At 55.6% G+C, this 18,533-nt stretch overlaps 1 protein-coding gene across 1 annotated transcript in view; it reads right to left on the bottom strand.

Annotated features, from left to right (window-relative positions):
- LOC147645405 (kinesin-like protein KIF1A) overlaps positions 1-16,771 on the bottom strand; it is a gene marked incomplete at its 5' end in the record, with an annotated part of 30,422 nt that extends 13,651 nt beyond the window's left edge. Inside the window, 26 exons of the mRNA XM_086874650.1 lie at positions 3,767-4,018; positions 4,838-4,975; positions 5,063-5,241; positions 5,397-5,545; positions 5,652-5,745; positions 5,994-6,066; positions 6,149-6,329; positions 6,448-6,531; positions 7,098-7,204; positions 7,469-7,548; positions 9,540-9,615; positions 9,946-10,025; positions 10,583-10,791; positions 12,103-12,129; positions 12,535-12,677; positions 12,941-13,019; positions 13,128-13,203; positions 13,560-13,577; positions 13,868-13,933; positions 14,250-14,327; positions 14,691-14,802; positions 15,157-15,335; positions 15,467-15,532; positions 16,010-16,189; positions 16,289-16,365; positions 16,661-16,771. Coding sequence (XP_086730776.1) covers positions 3,767-4,018; positions 4,838-4,975; positions 5,063-5,241; positions 5,397-5,545; positions 5,652-5,745; positions 5,994-6,066; positions 6,149-6,329; positions 6,448-6,531; positions 7,098-7,204; positions 7,469-7,548; positions 9,540-9,615; positions 9,946-10,025; positions 10,583-10,791; positions 12,103-12,129; positions 12,535-12,677; positions 12,941-13,019; positions 13,128-13,203; positions 13,560-13,577; positions 13,868-13,933; positions 14,250-14,327; positions 14,691-14,802; positions 15,157-15,335; positions 15,467-15,532; positions 16,010-16,189; positions 16,289-16,365; positions 16,661-16,771 — 2,914 coding nt within the window. The remainder of the gene's footprint in view (positions 1-3,766; positions 4,019-4,837; positions 4,976-5,062; positions 5,242-5,396; positions 5,546-5,651; positions 5,746-5,993; positions 6,067-6,148; positions 6,330-6,447; positions 6,532-7,097; positions 7,205-7,468; positions 7,549-9,539; positions 9,616-9,945; positions 10,026-10,582; positions 10,792-12,102; positions 12,130-12,534; positions 12,678-12,940; positions 13,020-13,127; positions 13,204-13,559; positions 13,578-13,867; positions 13,934-14,249; positions 14,328-14,690; positions 14,803-15,156; positions 15,336-15,466; positions 15,533-16,009; positions 16,190-16,288; positions 16,366-16,660) is intronic.
- Between the last annotated feature and the right edge of the window lie 1,762 nt (positions 16,772-18,533).

Below are 18,533 nucleotides of genomic sequence, written 5' to 3'. Positions count from 1 at the left end.
AGCACTGCAAAGCAAAACTAAAGAGAAGGCAGCCAGGGCAAGGCGAAGGGGCTGGGGGCAGCAGGCAGGCAGCGTGCCGCGGGCAGGAGGGTGGGCAGGAGGGTGGCACACGCCATGGACAACACCACAGAACACACCAGACTTGCAGACCTCTCTGACTGTCACCTCCATGGCAGGCAGGAGGGGAGAGGGCTGCGCTGGTGCCACCATGAAGCCGTAGGGCAAGAGGACCTTCTGTGTGGTAGAGAGCTGGAGAACTTGGGCAGGAGGTGCTGCAACATGACTAGGGGGGCAGCTACAGAGTCACCATGGGGAGGACAGGGGCAAGACAGGGGGAGGGAAGGGTGACAAGAGAGATGGAGGCTGTCAGGAGTGAAGGAGGTCAGAGGACGAGGTCCTGGACCTCCAGAGGTGAACCTGCTGGGGGTTCATGGCCCTGGCTCTGCCTGCAGTGTTGGAGACCACTGAGAGGGAGGCTGCATGGTGTGGCTGGTGGCATCAGGTTGTGTATCGTCCCCCCCCCTCCCCATCCCTTCACACATATGGCTTTGGGGTCCTGGGCCACCAGCCAGCACGTCACAGGGATGGACTTGCCTGGCAAGTCTGAGCCTCCCTGCTCTCTGCAGCATCCAGGTGACCGACACTACCATGGTAAGGTGCCACCAGAGTCCAACACGATGGCTGCACCATGTCTCTGTCAGCACCTCCTGGCAGGCCACTGCTCTCTGCTTCTCAAGTGTTTTGGGTCCTCTTGCTGCCTCCCTCTACCTCACCGCCAGCTTCCAGTGGTCATCCAGCTCTGGCCGTGGTGACATGCTGTACCCTCCACAGTGAGAAGTCACCTTTGGCACTGAGCTCCCTGCCAAAAGGTGTGGGCAGCAGCACCACTTCCAGCAAGATGGGGCATGGGGTGCCTGGCACCTCTCCCTGTGGCACCCACCAGTGTCATGGTGGGGTGGCATGGTGCTGGGGGCTGGCAAGGACATCTCTACTTCAGGAGGTTCCCATGAGGGTTGCATCTCCAGGCAGCTGCTGTGCTGCTCAGGATGTCCCAGCTTCACAGGAATCTTCATATTCAATGCCAGCCCAAAGTGCCCAGGGGGCTCTTGCAGCCCTGTACTTGCACCCCAACTCCCAAGTCCGGAGATTCTCCCTGCTCTGGTGACTCTCATTGACCTTCAACTGCTCCTCGAGACTTTTTCCACCCAAAGCACCTGAAAGGACTCAAGTTGTTGAAGCAGGTGATGCCAAATCATTGTCTCCTGATGGGCCCATCTCAACCCATCTCTTCTCAGATGCCACAGGGAACAAGTGGTTGGGCCATGTGGGCTTCCCAGCAGGACCTCATGCCTGGGATAGAGCCCTGTGACCATGGATCATGATGCGCAGGGATCTGTGTGCACCCACCCACCTGAAATCACAGGGCAGCTGGAGTGGAAGCAGAGGACTGGAGAGGGCAGGGAAGAGAGGGAAGGAGGTGGGGCAGGCAGGGAGGAGGGGTACAAGTGTGTCACTAGAGGAAGGAGGGCAGGGACACTAACCACAAGATTGGTGAGGTGCAAAGATGGCATGCTCAGATCAAAGAAAAGCCTTTCCAAAGGAAGACAAAAGTGAAATAACCCCAATTTTTGCTAAAGCTTTGAAGAGATAGAGCCAGCAGCTAAAAAAAAACCCAAACCCTTAAAATAACCAAAATTTAAAAAAAAAAAATGAAGAGAGGGAGAGAAAGAGAGAGAGAGAAAAAGAGGGAAAGAGGGAAAGAGAGAGAGAAAGGGAAAGAAGAGAAAGAAGAGAAAGAAGGGAAGAAGGAGGGAAGGAAGGAGGGAAGGAAGGAGGGAAGGAAGGGGGGAAGGAAGGGGGGAAGGAAGGGAGGAAGGAAGGGGGGAAGGAAGGGGGGAAGGAAGGGGGGAAGGAAGGGGGGAAGGAAGGGGGGAAGGAAGGGGGGAAGGAAAGGGGGAAGGAAGGGGGGAAGGAAGGGGGGAAGGAAGGGGGGAAGGAAGGGGGGAAGGAAGGGGGGAAGGAAGGGGGGAAGGAAGGGGGGAAGGAAGGGGGGAAGGAAGGGGGGAAGGAAGGGGGGAAGGAAGGGGGGAAGGGGGGAAGGGGGAAGGAAGGAAGGAAGGAAGGAAGGAAGGAAGGAAGGAAGGAAGGAAGGAAGGAAGGAAGGAAGGAAGGAAGGAAGGAAGGAAGGAAGGAAGGAAGGAAGGAAGGAAGGAAGGAAGGAAGGAAGGAAGGAAGGAAGGAAGGAAGGAAGGAAGGAAGGAAGGAAGGAAGGAAGGAAGGAAGAAAGAAAGAAAGAAAGAAAGAAAGAAAGAAAGAAAGAAAGAAAGAAAGAAAGAAAGAAAGAAAGAAAGAAAGAAAGAAAGAAAGAAAGAAAGAAAGAAAGAAAGAAAGAAAGAAAGAAAGAAAGAAAGAAAGAAAGAAAGAAAGAGAAAATCAAAGACAAGGATCCAATCATAAACCAATCCAAACACACTTCACAAGAAATGTGGCCGGCGGAGCTGCTGCGCGAGGAGCCAAACCCAGGGCAGACTCAAAAGAAGTCAGGAGGCACCAAGCTCTGGGGAACATGCCCCCGGCATGGAGTGGGGCCACTGCCACAGGGCCTTATTTGGTTTTTTGAGGTGCCCTTGAGAGTTTTGGGGTTGTTTTGATATTTTTTTTTCTTTTAAATAAGGAAAAAGGAAAAAATAAAATAAAAGGGGAAGAACCCAGCTCTTTCGGTCTGAGGCTGCGGGACTCTTACCCCACCTCCACCCTCTCTGCCTGCTTTGGTCCCTCCTTCCCACCATTCTGCCTGGCTCTGGCACACTGAGGAAGAGGAGCCCCAGGCCACCCCAGTCAGGGAGCCCCTGCCTGAGGCAAAGGTTCTCAGAGCAGCTCCTGGTGCACACCCCCTTGGAAAAACCCCAGAGAAAGCTGGCAGCTCCTCATGCCCTTCTAGGGATGGGCAGATGGCTCCAGGTTTGGTGGCACAGCCAGGTTTGGGGCAGCTGGTGGGCTTCTCCAAGACTGATGGAGCCCAAGAGCATCTCCAGCCAACAGGTATGAGAAATCAAAGTTTCTTGTCCTTGGCTCCAGCTAAAGAGGAGCTGGAGCCTACACCCAGGTCCCCACAACCTCCCTGGACATCTCCTATGCCAAGTTGGCAGGTATGGCCCCAAGCCAAGCACTGGCTAGAGCTGGTAAGAGCAAACACTGCTTTTGACACTCTGTCCTGCATCCAGCTCTCCCCTCAGTCCCCTCACCTTCATCCCCCACAACCATTTGGGGACATCCAAGCCTCCAAATTCAGGGAGGCTCACACTGACCAACGCAGCCGGGATAGCCAAGCCAGTGCCAGAGGCACACAGGGTTTTGAAGCACCTGTGTGTCCCCACTCAGCGGCACCATAAGGTCATCCCAAGCCAGGTGGGAAGTGCTACTTCCTGGGACAGAAATTCCCAGGACCAAGACCTCCAGGTGGCTCCCCTGGTTCATTTGGTGTTGGAGACACAGCAGAGGTGCACTTCTCAGGGTCTCTCCCAAAAAGGTACCCACATAAAGGAAGGCCCCGTCTGCCTTCCCCTGCCATCCCTCGCTACCAGTATGCTTCTCACAGCCCTACCTCAGCGGGAACCTCGCCAGGCGCCCGGGCTTGGCGGCAATCCCAGCCGGCCACCCCCTGCACCTCCGGGATGCCCCGGAGGTGGGAGTCGTGTCCAAAAGCAGTTCCCTCATGCGAAAGAGCTAGGTCCTTCCCGGCATGCTCTCCTAAAACCTCACCAACCTTCCTACTAAACTGAACAGGGGGAAGCGGTCGTAAAATGGATCCCGGCCATCACACAGCGGGCACTCCGGAAAGATGTCTTCCTCCAGGTCCTCCTCCTCCTCCTCCTCCTGCCCCTGGTGCTGCTCGTCAGCAGGCTCGGTGATGTCGGAGTCGGGGTTCGAGAAGGTAGGGGAGGGGGTGAGATCAGCCATGCGCTCGCTCATGCATGTGTTGAAAAGAGGAGAGCTGTTGCAGCCAGAGATATCTGAACTAAGGTTAGTACAACAAGATAGAAGACATGTTAACACCAGCTGTTCCAAACAGAAAGAACAGGAATCTTGCTTTTTTTTGTTTTTTCTTGGTTAGGTTTTGGGGTGGGTTTTTTGTCTGCTTAAATCAAGGGACATTGGGAACAAAGACCTGCCCATCTGGTGCATCTCTAAAGCCACCAACAGCCAGACAAAAGAGCAACCCATGGAACCAGTGAATGTTGGGGACTCCCTTTGCTGGCTTTGCAGGGAACGCAGGGACAGAGCAGGTGGCACAAAGGCTCGCCACTACTCCTGCTGCTGGAGAGAATCCCTCCTTGTGCTACAGCACGGGGGAATGCCTCCAGGCCACGCAGCTCAGCCCCCTGCTCCCCCTGCCCTGCCCTAGCCTTCTCCAGGGTGGCCCATCTTCATTGCTGGCAGTGCACCCTTCCATCTGGTGTGCAGGAAGCGCACGGAGACACGCGGTACACACGGTACAGACAGATGCTCAGACACCAGCGCGTGCACAGGGACACATGCCCACCGCAGTGGAGGTCACAACAGCACAGGCTCCCTGCCTGCTGAACAGCTACAGGCCCCCACACCCCCAAGCCTGGAGCCTGTGGCTCTCAGCACTGGGTTATGGAAGGCAGCAGGAGCGTTGCCAGCAGCTCGTGGGTCCCTTGGGGTGCTGGCAGCCAACACGGAGGAGAGTCATCACACCGGAGTCTCACAGGGGGATGAGTGCCCCGCACATGGTGGGCAGCGCTGGCAGTGTCAACTCCTGCAGGACTATCTCTGGGTCCCAGCCACGCTTTGAAGGAGCCAAAGCGCTCACCTGCCGACCAGCCTGAACCAGGGAAAGCGGTCGTAGAAAGGGTCTCCTCCAGTCACCACATTGTCACAGTCCTCGATGACACTGGAAGGCACTTCTGCTGCTCGGTCATACATCTCACGCATCAGGTCCAGGCGCTGCCTGCAGGGAGAGGGGATGCCGATGGTGGCAGTGAGACACAGGGCTGAGGGCACCCAAACCCTCCTGGCACAGCCATGTCTCACCCACCTCAGCTTCTCCAGGGTCCAGTAATGTGTTGCCCCGTTCTTCTGGTCCTGCACCTCTACAGCCACAATGGTCCGGGGGAAGGGCCGCTTCTCCCGGTCCTTGGCAGCATCGGGAGGCAGCAGGTCGGGAGGGAGAGGCGAGTACAGTGTGTCCGTGAGGAGCACAAACTGGAACTGGACCTGGAGAGGGGCAGAGGGGCTAGTGAGACACCTGGGAGGAGAGAAGGCTTCGTGAGCTGCCTCTGGCTGCCTCCCTTCAGCATGTCCTGGCTGCCTGTTCTTGTGGCCTCTGCTGTGGGTGCTGCAGTGAGCCAGGAGGGAGCCCGGCCACCCACCTTCTTTTTCAGCTCCACGCTGATGGCATTGGCTTCCTTGAGGAAGATAGCGTTGCCCCAGAGCAGGTCACGGAGGGAGGTGAACTGGTACCACTTCCACTTCCTAAAGGCCCAGAGGGCGAGCTCGAATTCCCGCTCTGTCCACTGCACTGTGGGGACATGGAGGGACAGTCACCCCACTACATCAACCCACAGTTCACTCTTCACGCTCCCACAGAGAGTATCAAAACCTCGTGGCAGCTCCCCTGCTCTCACCTTCATCCTCAGCTTCTTCCTCCTCCTCATTTGCCTCAGGGTAATACCTAGAATCCATCTGCTTCTGCAAAGCCTCCAGTTTGCTCTCATAGTCCTGGGGGAAACAGGAAGAGAGGTGATGCAACCCACTGGTGGCACCTTCCTAAATGCTGCCACATTGCACTGCTCTCCTCTGCAGAAGCACAGCCTCCCCCCTGCTCCGGATCAGTGCTTGTGATGACAACTCCAGGAACAACAGATTCGCACTTGTTTGTAGAGCACAGATCCACCCCACACAAACATCTGCCAGGATTTCAGTCATGCCTGGGCAGCCTGCGAAGGAGCCACATCCCGGCCACCTACCAGCCTCTGCTGCTCTAAAAGGTAATTTGCCTCTTCCCGCTCCCTCCGGTACTGGTCCTCCAGTTCCTGGAGCCTAGGTGGAAATGGAAGGAGGAGAGGATGACCAACCTGGAAGTGAACACCCAACTCCCCAGCACCTCTGCCCGTGGTCTCACCTCTGCTCCATCTCCTGTTTCATGTCAATGCCTTGCTTCTCCAGCAGCTCTCTCTGGGCAAATGCCCAGTCCACAGGCTCTGCAGGGGTCTCAGCACACGGCGTCCGCTCCCGCTCCTGCCGAGCCTGCTCGGGGTGGTTGAAGCGGAAGACGTGGCTCTTGCCCATGATGATGCGGTTTCCTGCAGGGATGTGCACGGGGTAGGGGAAAGGTGTGGGTTTAACATGGGACAAGTGCAAGGCCCTCATGGGAGGAGGTTGGGTCGGAGCAGCTCTGATGTGCCAGCCCCGGGGACCCACCTGAGCGCAGGATGCTGGGCTCTGTCACCTTTTTGCCATTCACATAGGTGTCAGCGCCTTCACAGGGTTCCAGGGTCACTATCACTGTGGAGATGGCAGGGAGAGGGGAGTGAAGGTAAGGTGGAAGGTGAAGGATAAATCCTCTGTGTCCTGCTCCAGCAGCCTCAGGAAGGGAGAGCTGCCTCAGCCAGCACCCCAGGTGTGGGTGGTACCCACCAGCAGCACCCACACCAAGGGCAGTTAACAGGACTTGGCCAACCTGATGTTAATCAGAGCAATCCCAAGCATAAGGGCAGCTGGAAATTGCATGTGAGAGGAGACCAGAGCCTCCAGAAGGCAAATCCTCCCTAGGCTCATCTCCCACACCCAGGTTCCTGCCAATTTTGGGGGGTGGATTCCACTCCACATCTTGAGTGGGAGATACCTGCTCAGGCATCCTGCCCTGATCTCCTCACTTTACTTTCTTCCCATATGCCTTGTGCGAGCTGCCCTCCCAGCCATGAGTAGCTTGTCTGGAAGTATGGAGAGGCCATATCCATGCAGGAAAGCCCAAGTTTGAGGAGGGCAGGACATTCAGCTGGGGGCAGGGGCTGAGGACATGCAGAGGGGTGGGTCCCCAGGGCAGTGAAGCCCCTCCAGACAAGCAATACCTTCACCACCACTTTTGGTGTCGCTGCGGAACAGGCAGTGCTCTTCTTTAATGAAGTGCCCGCTGAGAACAATGTCCTGCCTCTTCTCAGCATCTTCCCGGCCAACCCTGCAGGGGAAATCTAGCTCAATCCTCCATCAAAGCAGACCTTCCTGAGTCTCCCCCCAGCCCCATCCTTGCAGCTGACAGGAGCAACCCCTGGTGCACTGCAAGACCAAAATCTTGGGGGTTTGCACTTTGGGGATGCACTTTGGGGATGCCCTGGGAATAGTGCCCAGCCTGAGGACAGCTGTCACCCCACTGCCCACCTGGGGCAGTCAGGCACTGAGATATGGACAATGCTCCCACTGTTCCATGGGACCTGGCCCTCACCTTGTTATCCCATCCTTGATGTAGTAGAGAAGACACTCGGACATGAGCGGATCCTCATTCAGGTTGACCAAGTGCGGTGTCTGGGAGAGACGAACAAGGAGTCACCCCTGTGTGCCCTGCCTACCCAGGCACTGAGGGAAGTGGGGAGTTCAGCAGCACTGCAGGTTGCCTCTGCACAGACTATCCTGCCCTCTGTGTCTTCAGGGCGACATATCCAAACGGGTGTACTTGTCCAGGGGACTGCAGAGAGGCTGGCATGAAGACGCTTCTACAAGCTTCCTTGCTTTCCTCCTCACAGGGCTGGGTCCTAGTTACCCCTCCTCTGGCCACCTTCAAAAATTCATGTTCCAGACAGGCCCAACACAATGCCAAATCCTTCCCACAGGGAATCCCTGATATGTCTCAGAAGGCATGACACTTCTAACCTGTGCTGTGTATTATAAAATCATGTAATGTGTTGGCTTGGAAGGGACATAAGAACTCATCTCACTTCACCCCCATGCCATGGGTAGGGACATCTTCCATTAGACCAGATTGTTCCAAAACCCATCTAACCTGACCTTGAACAATTCCAGGAATGGGGCAGCCACAGCTTCCCTGGGCAACCTGTGCCAGGGCCTCATCATCATCAAAGCAAAGAATTTCTTCCCAATACCTAATCTAACCCTGCCCCATGTCAGGTCAAAAAGGAAGTAAAAGTGCCTGTTTTCCTCTACTGATTGTACACCAGATGATGCATCCAAAAAGAGCAGATCCCAGAGGTTCATTCAAAAGCAGTGCAGACCTGAAGCCTTATCTGCAGGCTGAATTTCACTTTCTGGTCTTCTTCATTCATAACAGATCCCTCACAGCCCTTTCTTCCCCTGGGTCTCAAACCACTTCGTTCTTGATTAGAGGAAAAATTCTCCCCCATCCACAGGCCTCTCTGGCCACAGGGATTACACCTTCAGGGAACAGGGGCAGTCCCAGGAGTATGAATCAGTGGGAGAAGTTCTGAGTTTCAACAGTGGCTGTAAGGAACCCCATATCAGCCTGTTGAGACCCGGCATGCAGAGGGGACCCCTCACCATGGTGCCACAAGCCTTGGCTGACAGCAGAGACTCACTGCAAACAGGGCAGCAGAGCTGGAGGTCACGGGAAAGGTGGGCTCTTCTCCGTGGTGGCTGGCAGAAGTTGGCTGTAACATTTAACCTCTGGCCCCACTGGATAGACATACAGCCTTGGGGGCTGAGACCTCCTTCACTTGCAGTTTTTGTCCAGATTTGTAAAGCTGAGGGTGACCTTCCACTGAGCTCCTGGAGCCATAACCACCCCAGCCACGGTGCACAGGAGGACAGCAAAATGCAATGCCCATAACAAAATGGAGTTTGCAAATATCAAAGCTAGCTTTCCTCACCAGCCACTGGAGAAGTCAGAAGAGTTTCCACCTGCCAGATAGCTGAAGAGCAAGGAGGCACCAAGACCACCACAGCAATGCCCCACCTCCAAGACCAACCTGCTTCGGGGAATAAACCCCCACGCTTCCTACCCAAAGGTCTGGAGTCCTAACAGGCAGCAGCTGGGACAAGAAAAACACAACAGTGTACAAGTTTATCCTAAAAGTCAACTGGGCCACGTAAGGGGAAGGCTGTGAAGCCTTTATCACCACCTGAGCTGAGGACATATACACTTAAGAGGTTTGGCCAAGCCAAATGTTACAAGCAATAAAAAGATGGAATATTTGCCCACCCACATTTCTCAGCAAGGACTTGCTCGCTTCAGAGACAGCAATTTTAAATATCTGAAAGTATGAAATTTTATAAGTTAACACTCAAGTCCAAGAGAATGATCATCAGAAAATACCCTCATGAAGGGGGACAGCAAGCCAGCAGTAGAGGGTGGACATTCACCCATGGATTTCTACCCATGTTTGTACCCAGCAGGCTCAATGCTGGAATTTCCCTCAGAGGTTTCAGAGTCAAGAAAAGGCTAGTGAAGTATATGGGACTGGCCAGCTGTGACAGAGTGGATCAGAAGGGATCTGCAGGGGTACAAACCAGTCCCCAGGAAGAAGAGAATAGGATGATCCTACCTTTTTAGGAGAAAAAACGCCCAAGGTGCCTCCATCCTCCCTCATGGCCACCCCCATTTCAGCCAGCAATGCTTCCCTGAAGGAGCAAGAGAAAGAAGTGCCTGTCAAAACTCCATGCACCCCTGGGGCTAGTAGTAGGATGGAAGCCCATGGTTTGTCCCATGGATTGCAATGCAGGGTTTGCTACAGCTCTCATGACAATTCAGGTTTTTCAGAGCAGCACACCTGTGCAGCACACAACATGGTGGCCACCGGGGCTCCCAGGGGGCAAGCCAGGATCCAGAGGGACATTCAAACTGGCTGCCCCAAGATGCAACTGGTCTAGCAGAGTGCAGAGGATGGGAAATGGCCAAGGAACGCCACTTGTACCATCCCATCCTGTCCCATTCCACCGCAGCCCACCCACCTTTCCATCCGTATCGCTTCTGTCCTACGCAGCTTCTCCTCCCAAGTCTCGTTCAGCTCTGCAATTATTTTCTCTGTTTCCTGGCAAGGGTTGGTTAAACAGGGGGTTAGTGCATTTGTGGGCAGCACATCTGGCCACTCTCCCCAGCCTGCTTCAGTGGGACACCGGTTCCAGCTTCAGGTTTGTTTATACAAGCTGCAGCAGCATTTCACCCACATCTTTCCATCAGTCCAATCCTCAAAGAGTGAGGCACAAAAACCAGTCCACTCCTGTGCCATGCTGGACCAGGAGCACTCTTTCCATGACAGGAATGCCCATCCCAAGCCCGAAGCACCCGTCCCACAGGTTAAAGGCAGCCATCCCCCAGAAGACAGCACCAGGATGACTCTACAACACCCAGCCCCTCAGTCTGGGCAAGCTCTGAGTCTGTCCATTCTCCAAGAACACATTCAAGTATTGCTTCCCATGAGGATCACCCTTCATGGGCTTCCAGAAAACACTGAGCGCCCTCTGCATTGAGAGGAAAGGGAAGGAGGGAGAGGGAGAGGGAGAGGGAGAGGGAGAGGGAGAGGGAGAGGGAGAGGGAGAGGGAGAGGGAGAGGGAGAGGGAGAGGGAACCAGGGCACCAGCCTCTTACCTTGAGCCTCTCAATTGCCTCTTCACTGCCTGGAGCAAACATGATGCGCTCGTGGAGGCTGGCAACCGAGGCAGCACGGCTGGACAAGGCAGAGAGGGAGGAAGAGGGGCTGATCCCGGCAATGGCATTGGTCACTGTGGAGAGATTGTCATGGCGGTGACTCAGCTCTGTCCCTTTAGCATCATTATTGTTCTCAAAGTCGGACACATCTATGGGTGTGGAAGGAGGGATGGGCCGGGGAAAGACACACAGACAGGATGACAGAGAAAGACAGAGACAAGAAAAGCTGTTGGGAAAAAAAAAAGAGTGGCCGGTGCATCGAGAAAAAAGCCAGAAATTACAGGAAAAGGCACAGGCAACAGCAGCACAGACAGCAACAGGACAAGGGCAAGCACTCTCTTCCCCAGCCTGGGCAGCCCCTCAGGGAACAGGGCTGTTTGGTGAAGCAGATGCTGGGAGCAGCCAGCTTGGGCTCCCAGGGACACTTTTTTTGCAACCTCAGGTCCTGCATCCATCAGGTTGGGGATCAAATGTCCTCTCCAAGTATGTGCCACACCTCTATCATGCTCTCCATCTCATACAGCCTGGGTGGGTTTCCCTTCCCAGACAACCCAGATAAGCCAGGTCTGGGAGCAGAGGATGGGAGGGGAAGGGGATGAGAGGGGGTGGCCCTCTGCCCTACAAAGGGGTCAGGCAGACAGGGCAGGAGAAGCTGCAGGATTCCCTCACAGGGTCTGCTCAAAGGAAGGCCATGGCCTGCTGGAGCAGCACCTTGGCCAGGCAGACAGGGAACGAAGCCAGGACTGCAGGCAGTGGCGCTTGCCAGCTGGCATCTCAAGAGTCAGCTGTGGTGGCTTAGGACCCAGGTATGGGAGATGCTCTTCCAGCCCTCCCAGAGGAGTTACTGGTTCTCAGAGCGGTGTGCCAGAGGCAGGCAGGTCACAGGTCAGCAGGTGCAGGATTAATCACCCATCTCCATTAGTCCACATCCAGGGCAGCTGAGCCAGGAGGGGACAACCAGGCCCCTGTCTCCTCAGCAGGCTCACCATAGCCTGGCTGAACTGCCTGACCCTGGGTGGGATGGGACCATAGTGCTTATCCATGGGCCAAAGCCTCCTGGCCACCACCACCCACCACTTCATCAATAGAGCACCATTGCATCCCACCCGCAGGCCGTGCCAGGCTCAGTGAGACACAGCAGAAGCAGCAGCAGCAGCAGCAGCAACAGGAAACATCACAACAGCATAAAGGAGGAGGTCCCCGTGCGGACTTGGCACGGCCAAGTGGGAGGACATTGGTCCATTCAGCACTAGCCCAAGCCCAGGTGCTAACCACAACTCTGGCACCACCATCCCCTGTGACAGCTCCCTGAGGATGGGCAGCCTGCAGGCACACAGTGCTCCATCAGCAGGGCCTTGCTCTGGGAGCCCTCCCCATGCTGCATGGGTGCCCCTGGGCACACCCCAGATCTCCAAAAAGCCGTGAAGCAACAGAGAGTACCAGTGATGGGGAATACACACATTTGGATCCTCCCGCAGCAGGATGGGCTAAGAGAGAAAGAGAGGGCAGGGAGCGGGGGTAAGACAGAGAGAACAGAACAAGAGGGGGTTCATCTCAGTAGGATATCAGACAGCACAGGGAGGGGAGCCCATGGGCATTGTGCAGTCCTAGTAACACCTTCCTGGCACCTCTGCCAGGCGCTGGATGCTGAAGATGGTGGGTGGAAGGGAAGAAGGGAAGGTTTGCTGGGCAGAAAGCAGCTCCCTCTGCAACAGGAGGGGACTGGGGGCTGTGAACATGCGTGCAGGGGCTCACCAGAGGCAGCATGATGCTGCTGTGGTGCCAGTGCAGCAGGATGCAGGGAGGCTGAGGGGACATCAGCCCTGCAGGCTGGCGGGACCTCAGCCCATCGCTGTCTGGAGGCACTGGCAGAGAGCAACCATGGTACCTACTGTCAATGATGTCCCCAAGGCCCTGGGCGTAGAGAAGGTCACGCAGTCGTGCCACCTCATCCTTCAGCTCCCGGATGAGCTTGTTGTTGGGGTCCTCATTGATGACAGCATTGCAGCGGATCTGCTTGGCACGGTCAGCATACCTAGGGAAGGGCAGGGTCTTGAACAACAGTGAGAACAGGGGCAAAACCCCAGCTGCTGGCCAAGCAAAAGTGTTGCAGAGCCCCTCCAGCAAGGGATCCTTTGGAGGATCCCAGTGCCAGGACAATCCTTTGGCCTTTTGTCTGGGCTTGCAGGTTCCCTCCACAGTACACCCCCAGCCAGGGACAGACAGCATGTGCCTGGGCCTCAGACAGCCTCCCCTGTTCTTGCTCACTGTAGGGAGAACAAGGGCACTTCTTCCTACCTGAGGGTGCTGAGGGTCTCATCGTAGTTGATGTCAGCAGGACTGAGAGCAGCGACCATGGCAGTTCTGGAGTTGCCTCCTGCCCAGTGAGATACAGCCATGAGGGAGACGCCGGTCCTTGTGCCCCCGTCCCACTCAGCTTGGCAGCCACACCCATCACCGGACCACACCTCCCAACTGTCCTCACCCAGGTTCTCCCGCAGCAGCCAGGTCAGCACCGAGTCTCGGTACGGGATGAAGTCTGTCTTTTTCTTCTTTTTATTCTGGGAAATGGAAAGCAAAGGGAAGGGCTGTCAAGCTGCCTGCTCTTCTGAAAGGGAAGGTGACAGCTGGTCCCCAGCCATGGGGACTTGGGGCAGGATGTCTCTTCCCAGGCACTGCAACCTTGCCCAGGTACATAGGTCCTGCCTGTGACATGCCCTGAGCTGGGAGGGTTGTTTAAGGCTGGCTACTGAAAGCCCCATAGGAAGGAGGAGGCTGAACATTCTGCCAGCCCCCAGGAGAAGGATGGCTCGAGTTCCAGGCAGTCTCACTCCCAAACCACCCTGCAACCCACTCCCACCCACTCACACTGTGCTCAAAACCAACACCTCTTTCTCCATTCAGCCTGGACACCTACCTTGTTTGGCCCCGAATCCTGCAAAGGAAATGGAGAGACTGTTTAAGGGAGATGCTTTTTTCCTTGGTACCACAGATCTCTGCCCCTCAAGTACAGAGTGGCACAGATCCCCCTGCAAATGGCATCTTCAGCAACCCAGCTTGTCCCAGCTGCAGAGACAGCTTGGGATGTGTCTGCCCACCCCTCAGAGCCGGGATGCTCCATCCCATGGAGCTGGGATGCTCCATCCCTCAGAGCTGAGCCCACCCCTGCTGGCCCGAGCCCATTTCCCCCCAGTGCTGCTGTTTGTCTGTTCTCCAGCTACCTACCATTTCAGCCAGGGCAGAGATGACTTTCCCCAGAGTGGTCAAGGACTTGTTGATGTTTGCTCCTTCCTGGATAGAAGAGGAAAAGCCCAGATGCTCAGGACACATTTCAGAGCCACATTAAAGGAGAAAATGTGGAATATCCAGTATGGTGTGGGCAAAGAGCAGCTGGTCTTACTGGGTAACCAGCACCCCCAAGCTGGGATTCATGGACCCTGGTGAAACTGGCACTAGGCAGCTTTCAAACAATCTGATCAAGGATTTTTTGTGGCACAGTGGGCAAGGAACCAGGCAAGGAAAGGAGATGTTTTGGCTGGGGATGAGGACAGAGAGAGGAGGACATGGTGTCCCCACCAGCAGAAGGGGATCTCAGGTCAGCTCTCACCTTTAGCCTTGTGCCCTTGGCGCCTGTGGAATCTGCTCGCTCACTCCCAGCCAGGTCCACCAAGCTGATTTTGCTGACCTGCAGGCAGAGGGGAGGCTGTCAGCCCTGTGGGCACAGCAAACCTTGCCCAGCACGAAGCCAAAACCTCTTGCAGGATGACACTGCTCTAAGGGCAGCAGTGGGCTCTGCCTTGTGGGAGTTGCTCAGGAGCAGGGCTAATATCCTTGCAGGAAGGGCTGAAGGGTACCAGCTGCCAGATATCCTGTCCAGGGGCCGGTCCCTCAAGGGACCACAAGCCTAGAAAGTGCCTGGGACTTATTCCCCTCCTGCTCCAATCCTCCACCAGGCTGCGCCACCTTGTCCCAAGCGCTGATGAAAGAATACAAAAGTTCTTTCTGGATCCACATGGGCTCCCCTGAGTCCTTCAGGCCCTGCTCTTACCTTCTCAGTGGTGACGTCTGTCTCGGCATCATGCCGCTTCTGCGTGAAGATGATGTTGAACACAGCGTGGGAACGGCTGCTGGTCTCATTCATGTTGGTAGCAGCCACTGTGCTGCAGGGAGAGTAGGACAAGGAGGTGTGACACTCTGTGTGTGAGGGATGCTGGAGTGGCTGGTGGTGGGGCCAGGGCTCATGGGTACATGGTAGGAAGGCAATTCTAGAGGACAAGAGAGGACTCTGGGAGAAGATGTGCACAAGTTCAGGCTTTTTCCTATTGTCTGCAGTGCACTTGGAAAGTAAGAGGAAAGTGAGGTGAAAGCAAGTGGGGGGTTACCCAATAGTCAGTGAGGAGGGGACTGCCACTTCCAGAGCAGCTGGACTGGTGAAGCAAGGAAATTAAGCAGGACCTTCTAGAAGTGACTGCAAGCTTCCCAAACCCTGCCCATCTCCTCCTTTCTCAACTCACCGGGCTTTGTTTCCAGAGTCCATAAGGTCCTGGATGTCGTTGTAGGAGGTCACAGCCAGCTTGGAAAGGTCCTCAACATATGGACCCATAAGGGGATGTTCCCTCACCCGCAGGTTCCCCTTGTTCTTGGGGTTCAGGAGGTCCCTCACACGTTCACAGTAGATCTCCATGTAGCTCACCTAGAGCAGAGGGCACGCGCAGAGCTAGCAGAATGAGCCACCCAGGCAACCCCCAAAGAGAGGTCTGCACACTGGCACAACCTGTGGAGCCAGTGGTTGGAAGTGGGCTGGGCTGGCAGAGGGGTGCCTACCTCCACAGAATAGGACATGTTGTCATTCGTTGTGTCATTGATGCGGGAGAAGAGGTCCTCACACAGCTGCAGACAGAAGAGCCAGACTCAGCCCCCCTCCAGCAGGATGCTCCTGCCTGGAGTGCCCAGGATACAGGGATTTCTACCTTTTCACCTCAAAAACCAGCTGGAATGGCTCCTGGGGAGCTGGCAGAGCCCCCCCATGCTGACATGGAGAATCAGCATGCCCAGAGCCCCACTGTGCCCTGCTGGGCCAGCATGCGGCAGCTCTTCGTTAGCAGCTCAGCACTTGGGCCACTGGTGCTCACACACACTGGCCTTGTGTGGCCAGACCATAATCCATCCATTCCTGGAGTGCCTGGATGACCCTCCTTGACCCCCTTCTGGCAGAGCCATGCCAACTCACTGTCACACTAGTGCTATATTAGACCTTGAAAAAACCTGTCCTCACTCCCACCCTGCCGCCCTCTTTCCTCCCAGCTCTGCTTTTCCTTTGGGCATCCCTTTGGGATGAGGGAGACAGGTAGTGTTCCCCAGGCATACCTGTGGGATGATGCCTTGCTGGTCCTTCTCCTGCTTGCCCATCATGGTGTAGGATTTTCCAGCTCCTGTCTGCCCATAGGCGAAGATGCACACATTGTAGCCTTCGAAGGCATGCTGCAGCATCTCCTCGCCAATGTCCCGGTACACTTGCTTCTGGGATGCATAGTTGATGTCTGCAGGCTGCACAGAGGAGGGAGACATGGATAAATTTGGCAAGGAGGCCCTCCTGCCTCTCCCCAGCCCAGCCTTTGAGGCGGGCTCAGGCCTCCCAATGCTTACCGTAGTGTGGGACCAGTAGGAATAGTCAAAGCTGAAGCTTTTTGGTGTCTCTTTGGGCTGTTTTGGGTTCAGGATAGCTAGGGACAAACAGATGGAAACATGAGGCCACCAGCCATCCATGGTACCCCTGTCCCACCCCCCTGTCCCCCTCTCCATGTTGGAGGGATGAAGGGTGATGGGATTCAGTCCAAAACAGTCCTGGAAGGTGGACTGGGACTCTTCCAGCTCTGCAGTTGGGTCCAGAACCCCCAGACCCTAAAATCTGAAAACAGAGGAAGTTGGTGCCATGGCCAGCAGAGCCCAAGGAACAGGACAGAGCCTTGCTCAAACATCCTGCTGAACACAGTGAGGGGGGACATGACTCCTTCCCACAGGTTCCTTCCTGCTGTGGCATCTGCCCGTGGGAGCCCAGCACTGGCACAGGAGGGTCACAGCCTTCTACCCACAGCTGGGCCGGTGTGTCCAAAGCTCCCACGCTGGCACCTGTGGGGTGGGAGCAGCTGCAACCCCGTCAGGGCTCCCCTGGAGCCCCTCTGGCTCCTGCCTCTCCAGGTCCCCAGCCCCAGCAGGGTGATTAATGCCTCGTGTCACACCACCAGCGGAAACAAGAGTCTGCTTTTGTCATCCCCTGATGAAAAGGACGTTGCTATGGAAATTGGAGACTGCATCACTGCTCTTCCTCATGCGATGTTTTTTTCCTCCTGTAGAGCATTTACCATGTGGGGTTTTTTTCTGAAACAACAGATGCATCAGAAGAAACCCAAACCAGCGGGTAATCACGAGATTCAGCCACCAGCCATGTTAGATGACAATGAAGTGACATTGAGGCTTGTGCAGCACAGTTCTGTGCCCACTGCCCCAGCTGCTCCCTGCCACCACCAAGGATGAAGAAGCCATAAGCCAGAGCTTTCTCCATCCCAGCCTGCTCTGCCCTTCAGTCAGCCAGGGCTTGAACCACTCCTGATTCCAGCTGGGGTCCTCCTGAGCAGCCCCACGCATGGTGCAGCTCACTACCCTGGTGTCTGATGCCCAGGTGTGTAGTGTTGCACATACAGATGCTTTCTGCTCTGAATCCCTCCTCCATTACTGCAATGGATACGCCCTCTGCTCCCCTGGAAAGGGTCCACTGCTTCTGATCTGAGCAGACAGCAGCGAGGCAGACTGAGGGAGAGTGGGAAGCAGGGTCAAGATCCAGCCCTGACTACAAAACCACAGCATGGTGCTTCCGAGATGCTCCTTAGCATGGACAGAAGCCCAGATCTGGCACCAAAGAGGTGCCACCTACCTGCTGCAGGCAGCCTGACTCCAATGCTCCTGCACACCTGCTGTGATCCAGGCGGATTAATTACCAGGAGAAAGGGCTGGGAAGTTGCAACTGGCAATCCTGCAGCAGCAAACAGGGATGTGAAGGTCCCTGGAAGAGCAGATCTTTGTGGGCAGCATGGGCGGCCACAGTGGCAGCCCATTCCTGATCCCTGCCAATGCCTGGTTGCTGTGCTGAGGGCAGTGTGAAGAGAAGTAGAGGTTGTGAAAGAAGGGGGATGGAGCATCTCTGATGGCTCCTGGCATTCAGCCTGGCAGCTCCACCATGCCATCTGCTCCCCAGGTCTGTCTCTACCCTGCAAAGGTGACACTGACCACAACAAATGGGAGCAAAAACGAGTGGTGGAGCAGGCAGGATGGAGCAGCACAAGGTTCCTGTTCTGTGTCCCAGTGCCAGCCCATGCTGGGCACAGGGCAGAGAAGCAGCTGGGGATGGCACCAAGCAGCTCCGGGCATCCCAGCTGCAGCTGACCAGCTGCCTAGGGAAACCAGAGACTGGGACACAGGGGAGAAGGGAGTATCCCAAGAGAAGGCATTTCCTGCCCTGAGCTGAAACACTCTTCCCATGCCATTCTCATTTATTTGCCTGCAGGCAGATGGATGCTACTGGTGGAATTGTTCCATTCCTGTGACCAGGCATATAGGACTTTCCTATATGCTGCTGCAAAAGATTGATGCTCTGGGCCACTGGGATTCAAAAGGCAAGGAGGGGTGTGAAGGTGAAGACAAATATAGACACAAGGGAGCAGGAAGTAGGAAAACTTCTGGAGGTGTCCCTTGCTTTGCCCTGAAAAGCCAGCTACATGGTAGAGCCCAGTGAGTGGGCAGGCATGAATCAGGAGAAAGCCCAGAACCCACATCAGAGAAAATAATCACCAGATTTTAAAGCCAGCAGAGACACCGCTCCAGACAGAGAACATGA

This window comes from Cyanistes caeruleus, unplaced genomic scaffold (assembly GCF_971803275.1).
Source record: "Cyanistes caeruleus unplaced genomic scaffold, bCyaCae1.hap1.1 HAP1_SCAFFOLD_361, whole genome shotgun sequence".
NCBI classification, from domain to species: domain Eukaryota; kingdom Metazoa; phylum Chordata; class Aves; order Passeriformes; family Paridae; genus Cyanistes; species Cyanistes caeruleus.
Note: the sequence above shows the minus strand (reverse complement) of the source record. Positions and strands in the feature narration are given on the sequence as shown.